At 45.2% G+C, this 22,590-nt stretch overlaps 1 protein-coding gene across 4 annotated transcripts in view; it reads right to left on the bottom strand.

The window, feature by feature from the left end:
* Window positions 1-20,775: 20,775 nt before the first annotated feature.
* Window positions 20,776-22,590, bottom strand: part of anln (anillin, actin binding protein) — a 43,307-nt gene continuing 41,492 nt past the window's right edge. For all 4 annotated transcript variants that reach the window (XM_084312787.1, XM_084312789.1, XM_084312790.1 and 1 more), the window contains one exon: window positions 20,776-21,913. In XM_084312787.1, coding sequence (XP_084168913.1) covers window positions 21,799-21,913 — 115 coding nt within the window. In that variant the 3' untranslated portion in view covers window positions 20,776-21,798. The remainder of the gene's footprint in view (window positions 21,914-22,590) is intronic.

Here is a 22,590-nt window from a genome sequence, read left to right as displayed (position 1 = left end):
CTTGGAGAAGCTACCGCCCGCCCGACAGGAGCGCTTTAGGCGGCAGAGAGACCACCGAGACCCTAATGGCCCCGAACCGAACCTCCTCGATCTAGCCGACTTCCTGGCGAGAGAAGTCAGCAGCTTACGGCTAGATACATTCGGACGGAGCACCCCTGGCTCCAGAGAAGGAACCAGGAGACTAAATGATGGAAGAAGATCGGTGACTGTCATGCACCAATCGGAGTCAGTGCCAAGCAGTAGGAGCCACAGTACCCCCTCAAGAAAGGAGAAGTGGAAGATAGTGTGCCCCTACTGTGAGAAAGAACACTGGCTGTCACAATGTGACTCATTCCCCAAGATGAATGCGGAGGAAGCGAGTCAATGGAAAAAGTCCAACAGACGCTGTTTTCGCTGTGCGCGATCACACATGGCAGCCGAATGCCGCTTAAAGAAAAAGTGCAGTCGGTGCGATGGAGCCCATCTGGACATACTCCACGACAGTAACAGACGGCGGCCTCCACCCGCACCATCAAGCAGCAAAGCAAGCGTCATGTACATCGACCCCGCCAGCAGCAGCGGAGCCAGAGTGCTCTTAAAGGTAGTCCGTGTGACATTGAGCTACCAGAATAAAGTCATGGACACTTACGCCGTCCTTGATGACGGGTCAGAGAAGACCCTTCTGCTCGCGTCCGCTGCGGCCCAGCTAGGGCTGCGGGGGAGCGAAAACCAAATGACAATTCGGACAATAAGAAGAGATTTGAAAACGATAAAGGGCGAGAATGTCTCATTCTCTATCGCAGCAAGCGGCCAGCCCGAGCGACGGTACAGGATTACAGACGCTTTCACCAGCCAAGAAATAGGACTCTCGCGGTACACATACCCCGTAGCCAAGCTGATGGAGAAATATGTACATCTACGCAAGCTACCGATCCCACTCATAGACGGTGCTACCCCGACACTGTTGATAGGCTCCGACCATGCAGACCTCATTGTCCCGATAGACCGGGTTCATACCGGACCCAGAGGCTGTCCTGCAGCAGTCGAGACCCGCCTAGGATGGACTCTCCAAGGCCCACTCGCCAAATCTCTCAACCGAACCACAGCCACTAGCTGTCTCCACTCCCGAGTCACAGAGGGAGACACCGCACTCCTGCAGCATGTAGAGAGGCTATGGACCTTAGAACAAATGCCCTTTAAGAACGAAAAGAAAGACATTCGCTCTAAAGACGACATCTACGCCATTAACCTCCTCGAGACGGGAACAAAGAGAGTCCCAGTCAGCGGCGTGTTGAGATACGCCACGCCACTCCTGCGGCGGGAAGGGATGCCTACCTTTCACGCAAAGAAAGACGCCACAGAGCGGTACCTACTAAACACAGAGCGGCGCTTAGCCAAGGACCCCGCCCAAGAAAGTGTATACCGCGCTGAGATTGAGAAGCTCATCACAGCGGGACACGTCACAAAGATTGACATTAAAGAGGCCGACCAGACGACTGAATCGTGGTACGTGCCCCACCACAAGGTTCATCACAACGGCAAAGACCGCATCGTGTTTAACTGCAGCTACCAGATCGGATCCCAAAATCTGAATAAAGAGCTATTGCCCGGTCCTGCACTCGGCCCCTCCCTACTAGGCGTACTACTCCGCTTCCGCCAGGACAAGGTGGCTATCAGCGGGGATATCAAAGGGATGTTCCTGCAGGTGAGATTAGTAGAGGAGGACAAGCCCCTGTTGCGGTTCCTATGGAGAGAGAGGCCAGGAGATGAGCACCCAGCCATCTACCAATGGGAAGTCCTCCCTTTCGGAACTACATGCAGCCCATGCTGTGCTACATTTGCACTACAGAGACATGTCGCAGAGGACCCAGCAGCGGACGAAGAGGTCCGACACAGTGTGAAGAACAGCTTCTACGTAGATAACTGTCTACAAAGCGTTTCGACCCAGGAAGAAGCCGAGGCTCTCCTACTTAAACTCCGCGCCTCTCTGATCAAAGGCGGCTTTGATCTCAGGCAGTGGGCCAGCAGCGATCCGCACGTACTGCGCAGCCTCTCCTCCGAGGACAAGGCAGCGAGCAGCGAGACCTGGATGGCCACAATCCCAGGAGAAGCCCAAGAGATGACACTAGGACTAGTGTGGCGCTTCAAAACAGATTCGCTCCACTATAGACACAAACCCCTGACCACGGAGCAGGGAAGGTCGGCGGCAATACCGACCACCAGACGGAGTGTGTACAGAACACTCGCCCGACAATATGACCCGTTAGGATGTATACTACCGTACACCACCAGGGCAAAGATGATTGTACGAGCATTGTGGGACAAGGACCAGGGCTGGGACGACCCCATTCCCGCACACCTTGCATCCACCTGGAGAGAGTGGGAGATGGAACTCCACTCACTCCCAGGCGTTAATATACGCCGAAGCTACTTCCCACCCACGGTGAGGCCAGAGACATGTAAAATGGATTTACACGTCTTCAGTGACGCCTCCGAGGTCGCCTACGGATCAGTAGCCTACTTGCGGGCCCAAGAAGAGGGGGGAGAGATCTACACAGCATTCATCCTCGCCCGCTCGAGAATAGCCCCACGCAAGCAACAGTCTATCCCACGTCTAGAGCTCTGCGCAGGAGCGCATCTAGCCACGCTCATCCAACGTGAGCTCACCATTCCGGTGCATAGAACAATCCTGTGGTCAGATTCCACGACAGTACTCGCCTGGATCAAATCGGATTCATGCAAATACAAAGTCTTCGTGGGAGTCAGAGTCACTGAGATTCAAGAGTTAACCGGAGAGTTAACCGGAGAAGCAAACTGGCGCTATGTTGATACAAAACACAACCCAGCTGACGTCATCACCCGGGGAATGTCCCTAGATGACTTAACCCGTCGTAACGTCTACAGTGACGGACCAGCATTCCTCAAGCTCCCGGAAGGAGATTGGCCCACGCCCACCCCGAGGGAAGCAAGTGACGAGGAGGCTGAGAATAAGAAACCCATGTTCTGTGGATTGAGCACTGTTGTCTCCGCAGACCCCAACATAGACGATTGCATTACCATAGAGAGTGCGCAGCAACGGACATTCCTGCGGCACCACCCAGAGATTAAGTCCCCCGCTGATATGTCAAGTTTCAAGTTTCTTTAATAGTTGTCATACAGAAGTACAGAATACTTTTGTACAAAATGCTTCTTACTGTTGCGCTCCAGAGACTGTGCATGACAAGATAAGTATGAAATAAAAACATAGTAAAAATTAGAAGTAAAAAAGAGTAAAAAAGAGGTCACAGTGTTCAGTTTAGACATATGTACAATGTTCGTAGACGTAGTTACCATACAATATACAATACTGTGCAGTGTACTAATATACAATACTATATAGTGCAAGGCATAAATGGACGAGGTGCAGTTTAGGTACAATTCACAGTAGGTGTACGAGTTGTAGTGCAAATCCTTTATCAATAAATATAAAGTGTAAGTGTGTTTGTGTGATCTAAAGTGTGGAGAGTGGGTGCTGCAGTGTGTTGTTTGTTTGAGTGAGTGTGTGCGTGTGGGTGTGTGTGCTGTGTGCATTTGATGGTTGTTGCATAGTGATTATTTTCATTTAGCGATTATTGTTCGTTTAGCAGCCTGATGGCCTGGGGATAGAAGCTCCTTCTGAGTCTTTCTGTGCTCGCCTTAAGACTCCGGTATCGCTTGCCTGACGGCAGCAGTTCAAAGAGGCAGTTGTTCGGGTGGCTCGAGTCCTTAATAATTCTCTTAGCCTTCCCCTTGCACCGCTTGTTGTAAATGTTCTGGAGGGTGGGAAGCCCCCCTTCAATTGTGCGTTCGGCTGAACGTGTCACTCTTTGTAGTCTGCTACGGTCTTGTGCAGTGCTATTCCCAAACCAGGAGGTGATGTTGCCGGTCAGGATGCTCTCTATTGTACATGAGTAGAAGTTCCTAAGGATCTTCTGACTGACTTGGAACTTCCTTAGGCGCCTGAGGAAGTAGAGGCGTTGTCGTGCCTTCTTCACAACACTGTCAATGTGTGTGGTCCATGTCAAGTCCTTGGATATGTGGGCTCCGAGGTACTTGAAACTGTTCACTCTCTCAACCGGTGCCCCGTCGATGCTGAGGGGGCTGTAGTCCTTGACCCCCGACCTCCTGAAGTCCACAATCATCTCTTTTGTTTTGCTGACGTTCAGGGAGAGGCAGTTCTCCTGACACCACTGTGACAGGTTCTCTACCTCTTCCAGGTAGGCCCTTTCGTCGTTGGCAGAGATCAGGCCCACCACTACTGTGTCATCAGCAAATTTGATGATGGTGTTGTTGTTCCGCTGTGCTACGCAGTCATGTGTGTACAGGGAGTAGAGGAGGGGGCTCAGAACACAGCCCTGGGGGGCCCCTATGTTGAGCGTGATGGATGAGGAGGTGCAGTTGCCGGCTCTTACCACCTGGGGTCTGCCCGTCAGGAAGTCCAAGACCCACTGGCACAGGTCATAGTTCAAGCCCAGGTCCCTGAGCTTGGCTATGAGTTTGGAGGGGACTATGGTATTGAATGCTGAGCTGTAGTCGATGAACAGCATTCTCACATAGTTCCCCTGCCTCTTGTCCAGATGTGATGCTGCTGTGTGCAGCACATGGGCTATGGCGTCCTCCGTGGACCTGTTGGGGCGATATGCAAATTGCAGAGGGTCCAGGTTGATGGGGAGGGAGGAACAGATGTAGCCCTTCACTAGCTTCTCAAAGCACTTCATGGCTATGGAGGTGAGGGCTACAGGGCGGTAGTCGTTGAGGCAAGCGGGGGTAGATTTTTTGGGTACAGGGATGATGGTGGACTTCTTCAGACAGGTGGGGATGACAGCCTGTTCCAAGGACAGGTTGAAGATGTCAGTGAATACCGGGGCCAGTTGGTCGGCACAGACTTTTAGGACGCGGCCGGGGATGCCGTCCGGTCCTGCTGCCTTCCTGATATCCACTTTTTTAAAGATCCGTCTCACCTCATGCTCTGTTACCCTGAACACTGAGTCTCCATCAGCAGACCCCCCCCCCCCATTGCCGTGGTTTGTAGGCTGGTGTTGTTATTCACAGCCTCAAACCTCGCATAGAAGGAGTTGAGATCATTTGCTAAGGAGATGTCACTGTTCAGTTTGAGGGGGGTTCCTTTGTAGTCTGTCATTGTTCTGAGGCCCTGCCACATGCCTCTAGAGTCAGCCTGTTCAAACTGAAGTTCAACTTTATCCCTGTAACGCCGTTTTGCCTCTATTACTGCTCTCCTGACGTTGTATCTTGCCATCTTGTGTTCTTCCATGTTGCCTGTCACCAGCCCGGTGTTGTATGCTGATGTGCGCACTTTCAGAGCCTCACGGACGGATTTGTCTACCCAGGGCTTTTGATTTGGGTAGATATTAATTTTGGTGGAGGGGATTATTACTTCTACCTGAGTACAGACATAGTCAATCACCGTTTCGGTGTATTCGTTAATATTGGCTGTGTTATCACGGAATACACTCCATTCTGTGCTTCCCAGCACTGCTTGGAGTGACTCCACTGACGTCACGGCCCAACGCTTAACCTCTCGCGAGACCACCGGCGTTCGCTTGAGACTCTGTTTGTACTTTGGCAAAAGGAATATGGCGGCGTGATCGCTTTTACCGAATGGACTAAGAGCCTGTGACTTGTACCCATTCTTAAATTGCGAGTATACATGGTCTAATATGTTCTCGCCTCTGGTGGGACAGGTCACATGCTGATAGAAATTCGGCAGCACCTTTTTAAGACGCGCGCTGTTGAAATCCCCCAAGACCAAAATGGCAGCGTCAACATTAGCTGCCTGGAGTTTGTTTACCTCGTCGTGAAGTTTTGAAAGTGCGACCCCAGTGTTCGCGTGTGGTGGAATGTACACTCCGATGAGGATGATGGACGTTAACTCTCTTGGGAGGAAGAAGGGTCGACATTTTATCGTGATAAACTCCAGGTCTGGGGAGCAGTGGTTAGACAGTTCCTTTGTGTTGCCTAAATCGCACCACTCCTTGTTTATCATGAAGGCAATGCCGCCTCCTCTCGTCTTTAGTGACTCTTCTGCCGTCCGGTCTTTGCGGAGAACGAAGAAGTGGTCTGCCGGTTCTATTGCGTGATTCGGGACATCTGGACTCAGCCAAGTTTCTGTGAAACAGAGGACGTTACAATCCCGAATGTCCCTCTGGAATTGGATCCGTGCTCTGATGTCGTCCAATTTGTTTCCTATCGATTGCACATTGGCCAACAATATGCTGGGCAATGTGGTTCTGTGTCGTTTGGACCTCAGTCTGTTCCGGACCCCGGCTCTCTTTCCTCGTCTTCGCGGCGGTTTCTGGTCTTGGCCATGGCCGGCATAACAAAGGATCTCGGCGGGCCATTTCTGCTGTTCAGCGATCCGATCCAGAGAGCAATCCAAACGGTAAGTTTTTCTTAATCCAATGTCAATGATTGACTGACGGTCATACACATATAATGCACCAACAGTTGGTGCAAATAAAACTCCTAATACTATAAAAATTAACAAAATAAAGCACAGTCTCGTCGGAGCGATCAGAAAGGCAGCCATCAGAGCAGCGCCAGTGGGTTTGTAGTCAGCAGCTGACTACGAGGAAGCAGAACTGCTTCTACTGCAACGAGCCCAGAGAGACTCGTTCCCCGATGAACTAGACTGTCTACAGGGAGGAAAGCCCGTCCCATCAGACAGCAGATTGATTCATCTGGCCCCCGAGAGTGACACACATACCCTCATCAGAGTGGGTGGTCGCCTGCGGAGAGCCCCCAATTTACCGGATGACATTAAGTACCCGATCGTATTGAACAGCCGACACAAGGTCACAGAGCTGATTATAAAGAAATACGACGAGGATGTACACCACGCAGGAGCAGAGAGAGTCTTCGCGGAAATCAGACGTCGTTACTGGATACTTCAAGGAAGAGAGGCGGTGCGACGCTTCCAGCGAACCTGTCTAGACTGCCGAAAGTGGCGCGCGCAGCCCAGCATACCACGGATGGCTGACCTACCTCCATGTCGCCTCCGACTCGGCGACAAGCCATTCCACTCAACAGGCATGGACTGTTTTGGCCCGCTGCACATAAAGAAAGGAAGAGGCACCGAGAAGCGGTGGGGTATTGTATTCAAATGCATGACCACCAGAGCGATACATATCGAGCCCCTTCCGACCATGAGCGCAGACTCATTCCTTATGGCCTTCCGAAGATTCACATCACGGAAAGGAAAACCGTCTACATTATTGTCCGATCACGGGACAAACTTCAAAGGCGGAGAAAGAGAGCTGAGGGAGAGCTTCCAAGCTATGGGCCCAGAACTTAAGACCCACCTCGCTCCAGCCCAGATTGACTTCCAATTCAACCCCCCAAACGCACCCCACTTCGGTGGAACTTGGGAACGAGAAGTACGTTCTATAAAGACAGCCCTGTACGCAGTACTTGGGGCCCAGACTGTGGCGGAAGAAGTCCTAATGACAGTCCTCACGGAGATTGAGGGAGTATTGAACTCAAAGCCCCTCGGTTACGTCTCCAGTGATGTAGCAGATGTCGACCCAGTCACCCCCAACACCCTCCTGATGGGGCGGCTAGATCCCGCGTTACCCCAGACAATGTACCGGCCTGAAGAAGCGAACGGCCGACGAATGTGGAGGTACAGCCAAGTATTAGCCGACAAGTTTTGGAGCAGTTTCCTACTGCACTACCTACCGTCTCTACAGACCCGCCAGAAGTGGGTAAAAGAGAGAGACAATTTGACGGAAGGAACAGTCGTCATGATTATTGACCAGTCACTACCCAGAGCTATGTGGCCGGCTGGCCGCGTAAGCAAAGTGATCACCGGTGCCGATGGCAAGGTCCGAGCAGCTGAAGTACTCGTCCAGGGGCGCATTTACACCCGTCCTGTGGCGAGGCTCATAGAACTGCCCCGACTCCCAGACACAATCGATGATGACCATGACCCTATGACTTTGTGAGTTGACTGACCCTTACAGCGAACCCTTGAGTGGTAGACAGTGCGGTTAATCTGTCTCTGCTTAACTAATTGGGTTGGGACCAATTAGGGGGCGGCTGTTCTGAAGGATCAGATTAAACCGAATATATATATTTATTTATATATATATATTTAATTGTATTTGTATATCCCCTGATATCCCTTGTATATTCCTTGTACAATATGCATTGAATATCCCTTCTAGTCTACTGAACATCCCATAATAGTCTCCATTCTACCATTGGACGAGACCTTGGTGCCAGGTCGCCATACCCCTCAGACCAGGTTCAATCGTACCGCTCAACATGTATGGACAAGTCCTAGTTCCGCGTAGGAATATGTCTACCGCACCACTAATGGTACTATTTGTTCATAGTGCGTATATATACTGCGCTATTAAAGTAGAGCTTTCTTTTAGTCCAGTTCCTTACCCTCCAACAGAGTGACAGACGCAAAAGCCTCCCCGCGAACCACGTGTGGGCAGTAAGGCCAATTCGGCCCAGTATCGGCATTGAGACATCGTGTATATTAATATTTGAATAGTCATATTTGGCACTATATCGTCGAGTTGGACGTATTCTATTAAGCTAATAATAGTCTATTCATATGTAGTGCCTCGTGCGGTAAGAGTTCTATAGTAATCAGCACCCCCATCGTTTCGGGCATCAGCTGGACGCTTATCCAGGGTGGTTGACCCCACGTGAAGCTGCACCCGAGGAGCTCCAGGCCAAAGAGCGAGTGGACCTGTATATTGGATTATTCTACCGACGACGGCTAGCCTTCCCCGGCTTGGATTATGCTTTGAGTACTTTGATTATTCTATGGATAAAGGCCAACACTGCGGTGTGTTGGAAATACCCCCCCCGGAGAGGACGACAGGTGAGAAGACGCTCTACACGACGAGGTCGCCTCACGTCTCTCCATCGTGGACCGGAGGACGCCGGCCACAGAGAGTCCAACTGCTTTCATCTGTGGATCGAGGATCGCTGGGCACCGGGTCGCAGGACTGTGGGCTCTCCCAGGATACCCTCGGCCAGACGGGATACAGCCAGACTCTACCCCCCCCCCTCCAGCTGTCCTACAAGCAGTCGGAACCTTCCCCTAGTGTATCCAGCTATATAATCATTCAAGTATCATTGCTATTGTTCCCTAAATATTCCAGGTTGTATATTTGCTTCCTGCGCAATCAGAGATTGGACATTCGATATTGATCTACCTACGAATACTAATTTGCCATAAAAGTGCATACTATTTCAAATCATAAATGTAATTAAGTGATCGTTGTACATACCTTTGCTATGTATTATTATTAAACGCAGACTTTCGACTTGGTACATTTGTGTTGGATCCGTTTCATCAGGTGGGAGTGTTTATCATAATTATTTATACCTAGTACTGGGTGGCCAGAGTCTAAAGTACAAGAGGTAGTGGTAGTAAGTATCATATCTAACAATACAGTCAGGGAATTGTACCCCTCAGTTACACATGCCTTTATCTCAAGCCAACTCGACTACTGTAATGCACTCCTTACCGGCCTCCCGAAAAAATACGATGATAACTATTTTATTGCAATGCACTATTGCATTATTTTATTCTATTTGACTAACTATTTTATTGCACTGCACTATTTTACTTTGTATCAGTGAATCATAGACGCCTGGCCATAAGAGCATTCGGAGCATCTCTGCTCTCCCACTATTGAACTTGGGGGAGCAAAGGTATGATCTTGCTCCACCACTTTTTGATTATATGAAAAATATGATATATCCCCCCCCAATATATAAATCTAACCATAACTACGTTATGGTAACTGAGTTTTATAGTGAAAAGAGCAGCTTTATTGGTCAAGATTGAAGGCTCTAAATTGCAGGAAATTGCACGTACAGGTTCATTAAATTCAAAAAAAATCTGTCGTGGAGGGGGTTGTGCCGGACCCCCTCCAAACCACCCCTTGCCTGCCCAAAAACTAAAAAAAATTTTTAAAAGAAATTAAAAAAAAGCAAAAAAAAAAAATAAAAGGGGGGGGCCCATCTGGGCTAAGCCCCGGATCTCCTACAATCCTAAATCCGCCCCTGATCTGTATGTCATGTATGTATGTCATAATATGTTATGATGGATTGAAAATTCATGATGTAAACAAGACGAAAATCTTAGGTCTGCATCCCCTTAACAACTGTGTGTATTATTGAGCTGTACTGTATTGTACCCATTCTGCAATCTGTTAATAAAGTTTTCAATCAATCAATCAAAAGCAAATGTAACCATTTTCAGAGTCAGAAATTCTGACTAATCTGGGTCAGACTTTAACCCCCGATAGAGAACCTCCACCTGTCAGTTTCCAGGGATCATCCCTATGTTCCCCGGGTCCTATGTTCCCCGGGTTCTATGTTCCCCGCTTTGATTGATTAATAGATTGAAAATTTTATAAATTTTTATTATTTTATTAATTATTAATGTCCGCCTTGTTTCGAACGGTTAAGCTTAGGCCCTCGTTCGAACTGGTTAAGGTTAGAGTTTGGAATTGATTGATTGATTGATTGAAAAGTTTATTAACAGATTGCAGAATGGGTACAGTACAGTACATCTCAATACATACAATTGTTAAGGGGATGCAGACCAGAGAAAGACTTTCGTCTTGTTTCCACCAGGGTCCCCCATTTTCAATTCATCATAAATCAGGGCTGGTGATCTAAAATTTTCAATCTATCAATCAATCAAAGCGGGGAACATAGAACCCGGGGAACATAGGACCCGGGGAACATAGACATGCTCCCAGTTTCCACAGACGACCCCCCCACCCCAGTCGGAGCCCCTCGGCCTTATTATACACTCTTATGATTAAAAACGATACCACTCTGCAATCAGTATTGTTTAAATTTGTATTATAGAGTGGTACCATCAGAGCTTGACGTTAACTTTTTGGCTCACTAGCCACTGTGGCTAGTGGTTTTCCAAAGTCACTAGCCACTCAGCATTTTCACTAGCCAAAAATCCCAGCACTCACGCTCCCACCCAAAAAGTAATAAATATAGGTCATTTCTTCTTCACTAACCCCTGCTGGGGACAGTATCATTGTAATCATACTGCTACATGCCAACTGTACAACTGTGCTTCTGACTGTTGACTCCATTGTTTACTACTGCCTGCGACCAGTGACTCAGCCGCAAAAGGAGCTCCAGTTGGGGCAACGGCTGACTGGGACAAGATGGAGGGTGTAGATGTGGAAGAGTTGTGTTGAACCTAGCAATTACATTGTTGCTCCAAACGCTGTGAACATTATCATTGACACACCTATGCCTTGGCTGTGTTGAACCTAGCAATGATATTATTGCTCCAAACGCCGTGAACATTATCATTGACACACCTATGCAGGGCTTGACGTTAACTTTTTGGCTCACTAGCCACTGTGGCTAGTGGTTTTCCAAAGTCACTAGCCACTCAGCATTTTCACTAGCCCTGGGCAGGTGTCAACGTCAAGCCCTGGGTACCATGGTGATTTTTTTTACCATCTCTTAGACAATAATATCAAATATACTGCAATATAAAAAAAATGACATTATAGTGTAGAATAGTTTTCAATATTACAATATATTCATAATGATATATTGTCAGATAGCCATAGATAATATATTATAAGATATATTATAGTATATTCAGAAATAATATATAGCTATTGTCAGATATTTAAAGTTTTGGTAAAATACAAATCTTTGTATCAAACTAGCACATGTATAATCTGTCAATATGTTATAATATTATTATTTGACTCAACTATTAAATTAAATTCAATATATTGTAATATATTTTGGGTTATCTTCAGTATCATCTATTTTTAATCTTATAGTTAAAGTCGTTGTTTTAAATCTTGAATGGATTACGTGGTCGTTGCAGCAGGTAAGGATGCCTGGGTTTATTGAACACTTGAAATGAACAATACATTGAAACGGCTTGTCCTTGAAGCCGCTAGATAGATGATGGGGTCCGGGAACGCCCAGGGGTCCTTGAAGGGGGTCCCAGATAGTGGCTGTAGTGGCTAGCCATAACACTGATGAAGGAACAAGAGTTCCGAAACATGTTTGTTTCCACTTCAGGCTGCTATTAAATACTTGAACCTGAGAGTGCTGGTCCAGCTTCCCTGCTTCTTTTTATATATCACTTTATGGGATTTCAGCACCCAGTGTCGGATTTTGAGAGCGCGGTCTAACTTGACATTTGGTCCCAGATAGTTACATTACACTATTTAATTCACTAGAAGTGAGAGACTATAAGACTAATAAGAGTGACTATTCTGATCACAACTTTCACTTTCTCCACTGTTATCTCGTCAACTACAGTATAGACAGGTATGGAATTCTGGGCAAAATCATATTGAACAACCAAGATCTTCTCAGACAAAATTCCTTGAGACAAAATCCTATCAAATGTGGGTCCAGTACTGGGGGTCCTTGACACTCTCAAAAGGGTTGAGAACCTAAGACTTAAGACTTAAGACCTTAAGACTAAGAAATGACGTAAACACCATGATCAGAACCGCAAAAAGAAGTTTCATCAACGACAAAACCGAGGAAAACAAAAACAAACCCGCGAACTTTGGAAATTACTCAATAATCAACTAGGCTGCAGTAAAAAACTTAAAACCAGATTCTCAAACATAAACATAAAGACGGACAACACGCTCATCACAGACAAGCTGGATGTAGCCAATTACTTAAACATCTTCTTCACAAACATAGCCACAACACTGGTAAACAAACTACCCTCCCACTCAGGGCATTATGGGGTAGAACACATAGTAGCATACTACAAAAACCTAGGGGTCCACAAAGACGACTTCAAACTTGAAATGGTAACAACCGATGAGGTACTCAAAAAATTGAGCGCCCTCCAACCTAACAAGGCCACTGGCCATGACAACATCCCCTCCAAATTCCTCAGAGACGCAGCAGCCGCCATCACCCCAGTCATCACACACATAATAAACCTCTCTATAAAACAGTGGCACGTCCCCAAGGACTTCAAAATTGCGCGAGTGACCCCTCTGCACAAAAAGGGCAGCAAATTAGACCCAGGCAACTACCGCCCCGTTTCTATTCTTACCTCCATCTCGAAAGTCAAGGAGAAAATAGTCTACGAACAGGTCGAAAAGTACCTGGCGGAAAAAAATCTAATCTACGAATTCCAATCTGGCTTCAGAACGTCCCACTCCACTGACACATGCCTCCTCTATTTGAACGACCACATCAAACAAGAGGTGGACGCGGGCAAATACTGCGGCATGGTCATGCTGGACCTACAAAAGGCCTTCGACACTGTCAATCACTCCATTCTAATGGACAAGCTAAAAGCAATTGGTTTTGATATCTTAGTTATCAGTGAGCTGGATGCAATCCTACCTGGAGGGGAGAGAACAGATGGTAGAGGTAAACGGTACTCTATCCCCCCCCCTCACAGTGAGCTGTGGTGTTCCACAAGGAAGCATACTAGGACCGCTACTCTTCCTAATTTATGCAAATGACATGTCGTCAGCCTGTGACTGCAACTTGTTCCTGTTTGCGGACGACTCAGCCCTGCTGGTCTCTAACAAGAACAAGTTGCAGATTGAAAAAACCCTCAGCTCGGAACTAGGAAAAATCTGCATATGGCTCGCTGATAACAAACTATCATTACACATGGGCAAAACAGAGTCCATTCTCTTCGGTTCAAATAACAAACTCAACAAGACCGACGGCTTCTCAGTTACAGTGGGTGACAATATTGTCACAAGGAAAGACGAAATTACCTACCTGGGTTCCATCCTAGAGGCAAATCTTTCCTGTGACAAAATGGCATCCAATGTAATAAAAAAAGTCAACCAACGAACTAGATTCTTGTACCGGATCTCCTCTCTGGTAAACAAGAATACCCTGAAGACTCTGGCAGGAGCACTCATTCAAGGGTACTATGACTATGCGTGCACCTCATGGTACCAAAGCACCTCAAAGGTGCTTAAAACAAAATTACAAACATCACAAAACAAACTGGTCAGACTACTACTTGACCTTACTCCTAGAACCCACCTCACCCCTGCCCACTTTGACAACCTAGGATGGCTTAGAGTAGACGACAGAGTACAGCAACTTGCAATGGGCCTGGTCTACAAGATACACTATACAACCGGGGTGCCCATGTACATGTCAAAATACTTCCCAAAGGTCAGTGAATACCACAACCACTACACCAGAGGAAGCTCAACAAATCATGTTAAACCCAGATTCGGCTCAAACAAGGGACTAAACACGTTTCGCAATTATGCCACAACAATGTGGAACGCCCTACCCAAAGCTGTAAAGGAATGTGAATCCCTGCCCACATTCAAAACCGCTCTTAAAGAGCACCTACGGGAGGCTGCGATTCGAAACTGGCCACCGTAAATGCCCAAAACCCCCACCACCTCCTAATAGACAGTCTCCTCCCCACCGCATGTATATATTCCCTCCCCGCCGTATGTATATTTCTCTCCCACCCACCCACCCCCTCCTAATGTACAGTCCCCTCCCCATCATATGTATATACTCTGTCAGGATCTCAAGTTCAAGTTCTTTAATAGTTGTCATACAGAAGTACAGAATACTTTCATACAAAATGCTTCTTACTGTTACGCTCCAGAGACTGTGCTAGACAAGATAGTATCAAATAACATAATAACATAATATAGCATGAATTTAGAAGAAGAAAATGAGGTCACAGTGTTCGGTATAGACATATGTACAATGTTCTGAGTTACCATATAATATACAATACACAATACTATGCAGTGTACTAATGTACAGTACTATCTAGTGCAAAGCAGAAATGGGATGAGGTACAATTTTAGGTACAATTTACAGTAAGGTGTACGAGTTGTAGTGCAATCCTTCATCCATAAATATAAAGTGTGGGGAGTGGGTGCTACAGTGTGTTTGTTTAAAGTGGGTGTGTGCTATAAGTGTGTGGAGTGGGTGCTACAGTGTGTTTGTTTAAAGTGAGTGTGTGCGTGTGGATGTGTGTGCTATGTGCGTTTGGTGGTTGTTGTTGTGTAGTGTTCATTCATTGTTCGTTTAGCAGCCTGATGGCCTGGGGATAGAAGCTTCTTCTGAGTCTTTCTGTGCTCGCCTTGAGACTCCTGTATCGCTTGCCTGACCGCAGCAGTTCAAAGAGGCAGTTGTTCGGGTGACTGGAGTCTTTAATGATTCTCTTAGCCTTGCCCTTGCAACGCTTGTAGTAAATGTTCTGGAGGGTGGGGAGCCCCCCTCCAATTGTGCGTTCGGCTGAACGTGTCACTCTTATACAGTACTGTATATTGGAATACCGTTTATGTCACAAATGTATCAGTACTAAATACCTATATGTCCCTATGCCATAAATGTCATGTATGTTGTGTATGTCATAAATGTCTATATGAATTGAAAATGGGGGACCCTGATGGAAACAAGACAAACGTCTTTCTCAGGTCTGCATCCCCTTAACAATTGTATGTATTGAGCCGTACTGTATTGTACCCATTCTGCAATCTGTTAAATAAAGTTTTCATTCATTCAACCATGAGGTATATGAAGGCGTCCATTTAGTGGGTCCAAAGAGTCACTCACACAGGGTTTGAGGTGGTCCAGAGCGTCTTTGTGACAGGTTAGTGCCACCAGTCTAAGTCTTTAAGTACACTGGGGCACCTTGTCGTAGGGCCCACATCACTCCTACTGAAACTTGAGATTGATTTTAAAGTATTTTTGATTACCTACAGTACAAGGCGTTACACTGTCAGGCACCACTCTGTGCCTCTATAGTCCTACAGTTTGGTAATTTGTTCAAAGGTCATCATGTATCAGGTCCTATTCCCATGTGGACACAAACCTCTATAAATAAAGGTTTACTTATTTCCCTCTTGGGCACTAGGATTATGCAGGAGGTTACCATAGTGTGGAGGCACCTTATGAAGCCACAGGGACAGATTGGAAAGGTGCTAGAGAAGCTCTCTCAGTTCAGTTAGTTTGCACATGCTTTGAAGCACCCTGGGATTGATGCCATAGATATATAACACTAGATGGCTTACCCGCACTGCTGGCCAATGGAGACCAACATTGGCACATGGCGGCCATCTTGCGTGGGTGGAGCACGCCCACTCATAACATGCATGTCTACTTCTATGGTGCATGCACTATTGAAATAACCATAGCTTGCTACATTTTCAACCGTTTGGTTTGTGTAACTGAGGGGTACAATTCCCTGACTGTATTGTTAGATATGGTATTATTAAACCACTACCTCTTGTACTTTAACTTCTGGCCATCCAGTACATGATATAAATATGATGAACACTTTCCCACCTGATGAAACAAAGTCCACACAAATGTACAAATCGAATATTTAATATAGCAAAGGGTATATACAACGTTCACTTGTTTACACTTATGATTTGAAATGCACTTGTATGGCAAATGAGTATTCGTAGGTAAATCAACATTGAATGTCCAATCTCTGGTTACGCAGGGAGTAAGTATACAACCTGTTTCTTTAGGAAACTATAGCGATGGTACTTAAATGATTATAGCTGGATACACTAAGGGGGGGGGGGGTTCCCGCTGGTTGTAAGACAGTAGGAGGGGGGGGCGGTATCCCATCTGGCCGACGATTTCTTGGGAGAATTCAAAGTCTTGAACACGGTGCCCACAGAATCTCGGTCCGCAGACGAATACAGCTGGACCCTCTGGTGGACGGTAGCTGCCGGTCCACAACGGAGAGACGTGAGGCGAACTCACTGGTGTAGAGCGCCGTCTCACCTGGAGTCCTCTCCGGGGGGTAGTTCCAACACTCCGCAGTGTTGGCCGTTATCCATGGAATAATCAAAGCACCCAAAGCATAATCCAAGCCGTGGAAGGCTCGCCGTCGTCCGGGTAGAGTAATCCAATATACAGGTCCAGTCGCCCTGGCCCGGAGCTCCTCGGATGCAAGCACCACTAGTGGTCTGCCCAGCCTGGTTAAGACTCCAGATAACGTCAGGAACGATGGGGGTACTGATAACTTTATAACTCTAACCGAACGATGCACCATACATAAATAGACTATTATTAGCTTAATAGAATACGTCCAACTCGACGGTATAGTGCCAAACTATGACTATTCAACTATTAATCCACACGATATCTCAATGCCTATTCTGAGGCCAAGTAGGCCTTACTGCACCACACGTGCGTCGTGGGTGAGGCTTCGCGTCTGTTACTCGGTTGGAGGGTAAAGAACTGGACTAAAAAGGAAGTTCTACTTTACTTGCGCCATATATATATGCGCTGTGAACAAATAGTACCATTCGTATTTCGCCAGACGTATTCCTACGCGGAACCGGGCTTGCCACGACATGTTGGGCGGCACGATTGAACTTGAACCTAGGGGTATGGCTGATGGCGCCAGGTTCTCGTCCAATGGTAGAATGAAACTATTATGGGCTGTTTAGTAGACTAAAGGGATATTCAGTGCATATTGTACAAGGAATATACAGGGGATATCAAACGATATACAAATACTATTTAAATATATATATATAAATAAATATATATATTCGGTTTAATCTGATCCTTCACAACAGTTTGTTAAAAACGTCAGAGATGTAGTTATCGGGCGCCCTCGTGGCGCACCGCATAGTGCCTCGCACACCTACGCGGCCGTCCCGGGTTCGCCTCCCTCTCCCGGGGGATCATTTGTCGCATGTCTTCCCCACCTCCTCTCCCGTTCACCCTCTCCTCCTCTGTCGGTCATGTCTGACCATGAAAAATAGCTGGAAAAATGCAAGAAATAAATCTTTAAAAAAAGTGAGATGTAGTTGTCATACTGTATACATATAATGGACTTTCATATAAAAAAATTAAAGATATTTAAAAAAATTCTTCCAAGCTTGAATCATAGCCACGTTAATAACGTTTGTAATAAACCAAACCGTTTGTAAATCTGTCAAGATTTCAGCGATTTAAGAGTATTTTTCTTTGTGCAGATCATCACCTTAAAGCAGTGATGCCACCAGTGAACTACGCGGGAAACTCCGCCTTGAGCCATCCAGTGATCTATGGTTGATGCCATCAGGCGACTCCTGCCGTGGCCTGGCAGCTCCCTCCTCCCCAGGTCGGCAGTGAGGGGCAGGGGAGAGCATGTCGTGCTCTTCAAGGTCAAATATGTAATGCCATCAAAACAGCAACCTCTAGACAAAAGTGCTCCTCTTGGTACTGTACTTTGTTTATATTTTTTTATACTTTGTTTTGGTCTGATGTGTGGGTTGGAGTTTTGAGCAGCCGAAACCCGCCCAATTTTCTACCATTTACTAAAAACACACTTTCAATCAATATAAAAAAAAAATATAAAATTAAAATAACCTTGTTTGCTACCGAGTAATGTACTATGCCAATATGTCTATACTGCTACGCAATCAAGAGTGTAGCACTCAAGTTTGACATTTGACAAACAATATCACTTACCCTTAGCTGCCAGTATTGTACCATTCTTGTTGTACACAACTTCTAAGAAGCTTTGGATAAAAGTGTCAGCTAAATGACAAAATGTAAATGAGTTGAGTGGGGATAGAATGGTTGCTATAGTTGGCCACACCTGAGGTTCTACCAAGAGGTCTGTCTGGATGAATTCACAGTATAAATAGCTATATAGCTATAATATGGTATATATATATATATATATATATATATATATATATATATATATATATATATAAAAAAACTCCTTGGGTTGTCCCCCCCTTACCTATATGTCACCTGTTGCTAATTACATTTGCCACTTACAACACTCGTTCTGCTCAACACATTCTCCTAAAGATTCCGAAAACATACACTGTACTTGGTCAAACTTCATTCAAGTCTGCTGCTGCCAGTGACTGAAACAATATACAGAAAACACTCAAACTGGTCACCTTTATGCCTAAGTCAGCAGACTCCGCATTCAAGCACTCTTGTGAACATTCTCACTGATTCCTGCAACCGTTTCTCAACCCAGTAACATCCCCAACCCCATGTCTGTCATGGTGCCCCTCTCACTGCTATATTGCTTGTTGTATGTAGATTATATATATAGTAATAAATAAAATATATTGTATGTCAGAAATACTTAAACTGAATGATTTTTTCAGCCCCCCCCCCCCCCCACCTTCAAGAGGTGTCGTCTCTTGCCAGGCCCTCATTGTAAATACGCATTTGTTCTTAATTGATTTGCCTGGTTAAATAAAGGTAAAATTAAATTAAAAAATATATATATTGTACATATAATATGTACAGTATATTAGCTATATAGCAACTTATTATAGTGTGATCTTCTCCAGACTTAGTACCTATCCCCACTCAACTTATTCAAACAAATCAGAATTTATAGTCAGCAGGGCTCTCTTGCCGCCATTATAAATTCTATCTTTAACCTGCACTTAACTGGCATCTATACGTCCCGTTTTGCACACTTTAGCCTAGTTTTTAAGGCGATCCAATGATTTTATGCCAATGAACCAATACATTGCTTGAAAGCTATAGATTGTCACCATTGGATTGATACCCTACTCAAGGTATTGGGTGCTCGCATAAAATAAATCATGTTAATATATTTTTTATTATACATAATGTGTAACCTTTCATTAGAGCCTGGGATTTTTACTGTACGTTGAAGCGTTCAAGAGTTATAGCGTTTGGAGACATAGGGTCTCCAAGCAGGGATGGGTACCTTTCACATTTGAACCGATACGGTACCGGTACCTGTGAATCGATACCGGTACCCAACGGTACCTTTTTTCGGTACTTTAGTCTCAAGAAATTTAATTGACCTACCTCAGTTGTGAAAAAAATGTATCCAAACTTCAAATAACTACAATTTCGACCGTTTTCGGCTTGCCATTGCTCCAACTGCTTTGTTGTTGAATCAAGTAAAATCCTAGGTAAGTGTATATTGTGCGTGTGAACGTTGACATGAAAGGAAAAAAGGTTTAAAAAAAAAAAAAAAATCGGTATCTCACTTGAATCGATACTCGGTAGTACAGACGTGTTTCGGTTCGGTACCTGAAAAGTACCAAATTCGGTACCCATCCCCATCTCCAAGTGGCAATTTTTTGTTTTATTGCTGGGAAGGGGGGGTATCTATGTTCCAATTTTATGTACTGTGTGTAGAGCTTCAATAAACTCTGTACCTATCACAAATACCACCAACCTGGTTGTGTGGCAATAAATGAATCTTGTATTTGGAGACTCCAAGTGGCCATTTTGGAAAAACGCATAGACATTATACCATTATAAAAAGTTGTGTAAAACACAAATTTGCTGTGGTATTGTTATCAACTTTGGACCTGTACTAGATAAGGCTTCTATGGACCCATTGTGGTTTCCAGGTCATACCCATCAGCTGGAACCTGTAAGAGGCCTCTGTTTGCAAGATCATTCAAATGGAAGTAAAAGAAAACGTAAAAACGTAACTTAAACATTTAAAAAGCACTCAGTGATTCTTCCTGTTGTGGATGAAAATTCAGAATGTTTGCTTTCAAAAGAGACTATAAAGTATAATGAATAGCAGATTACTTTTGGTATGCAATTTTCAGGCGTTTTCTAAAAATTTTTTATAGTCAGTTAAGTTTTTATTTAGCATTTATTTAACCAGGTTTGTCCCAATTGAGATCCAGGATCTCTTTTACAAGGTAGACCTGGCCAAGAAATGTGTGACCAAGGAAGCAATCGAGTGAACACTTGAAACAACAGAGTATGGTAGTTCTAGAGGTGTTCCATCCATCCTCAAGGAGCACTAAAGTCACTTAAGTCGTGTTTGGTCAAAGCTGGCATTTATTGAAGTCTCATTATTCCAAAAAATTATTGACAGGGTGTTTGGAGTGCTTTCAAGTAACAGACTCAGGTAGAGACACATTTCTTGTTCATTCCACCTCAATGAAATAATAGGCTTATGCTTGCAAAAGCACAACAAATTAAAGCAGATTTTTTTGCCTAGAACAGACCTAAAACAATTAACATTTACCAGCGGTAAAAGGAGCAATGCAAATTACCCCAAAGTCTGTAACCATTTAAAACTTTAACCCGAGAACATATTACATAAAACGATGATAAAAATGCATATGACAAATAACTCTTATTGATAGCAGACGTGTAATTGGTCACACAAACCTTTCTGTGCAACACAACATGATAAAAAAGGCATCTTAACGAAATAAGTTTTGCTATAGCAAACTGTAAAAAGGCATAGTTGAAAATAATATATTCTGAAATTATCACATACAGTATAGTGTTCAGTGCTATCATGCCAAATAAAAAAATAAAAAGAAGTGGAGCATTCGTATGTAAAAATTGTCTTAAGCTGGAATACAATTTGTATAAATTCGGCAGCATACCATTTTAAGTATCTTTTTAAGCTTTGAAATCAAACAATTATCATAAAGCCATGCAGTTTGTATACAGCATGGTATGTATAGGAAGATAGCTTTGAAAACGCACACACACAAATAATGACATCTCACAAATATCTCTAATACACGAGTATTCCCAACACTTGGAGATACATGGGCTTTATGAAACAGTGGAAAACCACCAGTCCTCCAAAGAATACTGTATTGAAATGTCATAAAACTATGGCTTTATTCATTTTTCTCACATCAATAACTTATGTGCGATTACTAATGCACCACTTAATTATTCACCTGTAAAATATTCAACAATTTTCATACCGTATTGCACTTTGTCAATATCAAGTGACACCTGCGATTACTGTCTGTTGGGGTGGGGGGGGGGGGGGGGGGCATGTTATCATTGGCCCTCCAGACCTGAAGGGGGCAGTGATCACAGAGGCGCATAGCAGGAGTCCGGCTGCCACATGCGCAGATCCACCAAAAGTTGGTTCAGTTTCTGCATCCACAGATTCCTCTCATCCTTGGTGTCTGCACTCAGCCAGTTTCTGGACAGGTAGAAAGGAACACAGGGGTCAGGTGTTAGACAAGGGTCAGACGGGAGACAAGGGTCAGACAGTGGCAACAGTGGCTCAGGGAGGTAGAGCAGTCGTCTGGTAATCCGGATGTTCTCGGTTCGATTCCCGCTCCTTCCGGGCAGTGTGTTGAAGTGTCCTTGAGCAAGACACTTAACCCATAATGGACCCGTCTCAAAACCCTGCCCTCTTTTCTTGATCCTCCAATCACAGCTGTCGCTTACCTCTGACTTCCTCGTACAAACAAAGTTTGTACGAGGAAGTCAGAGGTAAGCGACAGCTGTGATTGGAGGATCAAGAAAAGGGGCAGGGTTTGAGATAGGTCTATTGCGCCTGATGAGCAGGTTGGCACCTTGCATGGTTGCCTCTGCCGTCGGTGTGGGAATGTGTGAGTGAATGTAAGGAACAAATTGCAAAGCGCTGGAAAAAAGCACTATATAAATGCAGCTATTTATTTTGTATACGTTAGATTTGGCTGGGGGATAAAATGGGTTGTACTAAATGCATGATGCCTGACTACTGAAAACCCCATGACTTTTCTCCAGGTGTTATGACTAGATTGCCCCGGACCTGCACAAGCTGCTGTGCTAAAGGAATACAATGGAGAAACCATGGCACTCCCCTGACTAAAACGGCTGGATGTAATTTTG

This window comes from Notolepis coatsorum (assembly GCF_963971535.1).
Source record: "Notolepis coatsorum genome assembly, chromosome: 4".
In the NCBI taxonomy this organism is placed as follows: domain Eukaryota; kingdom Metazoa; phylum Chordata; class Actinopteri; order Aulopiformes; family Paralepididae; genus Notolepis; species Notolepis coatsorum.
The sequence above is the reverse complement of the archived record's forward strand: the minus strand, read 5'-3'. Positions and strand labels throughout refer to the sequence as shown.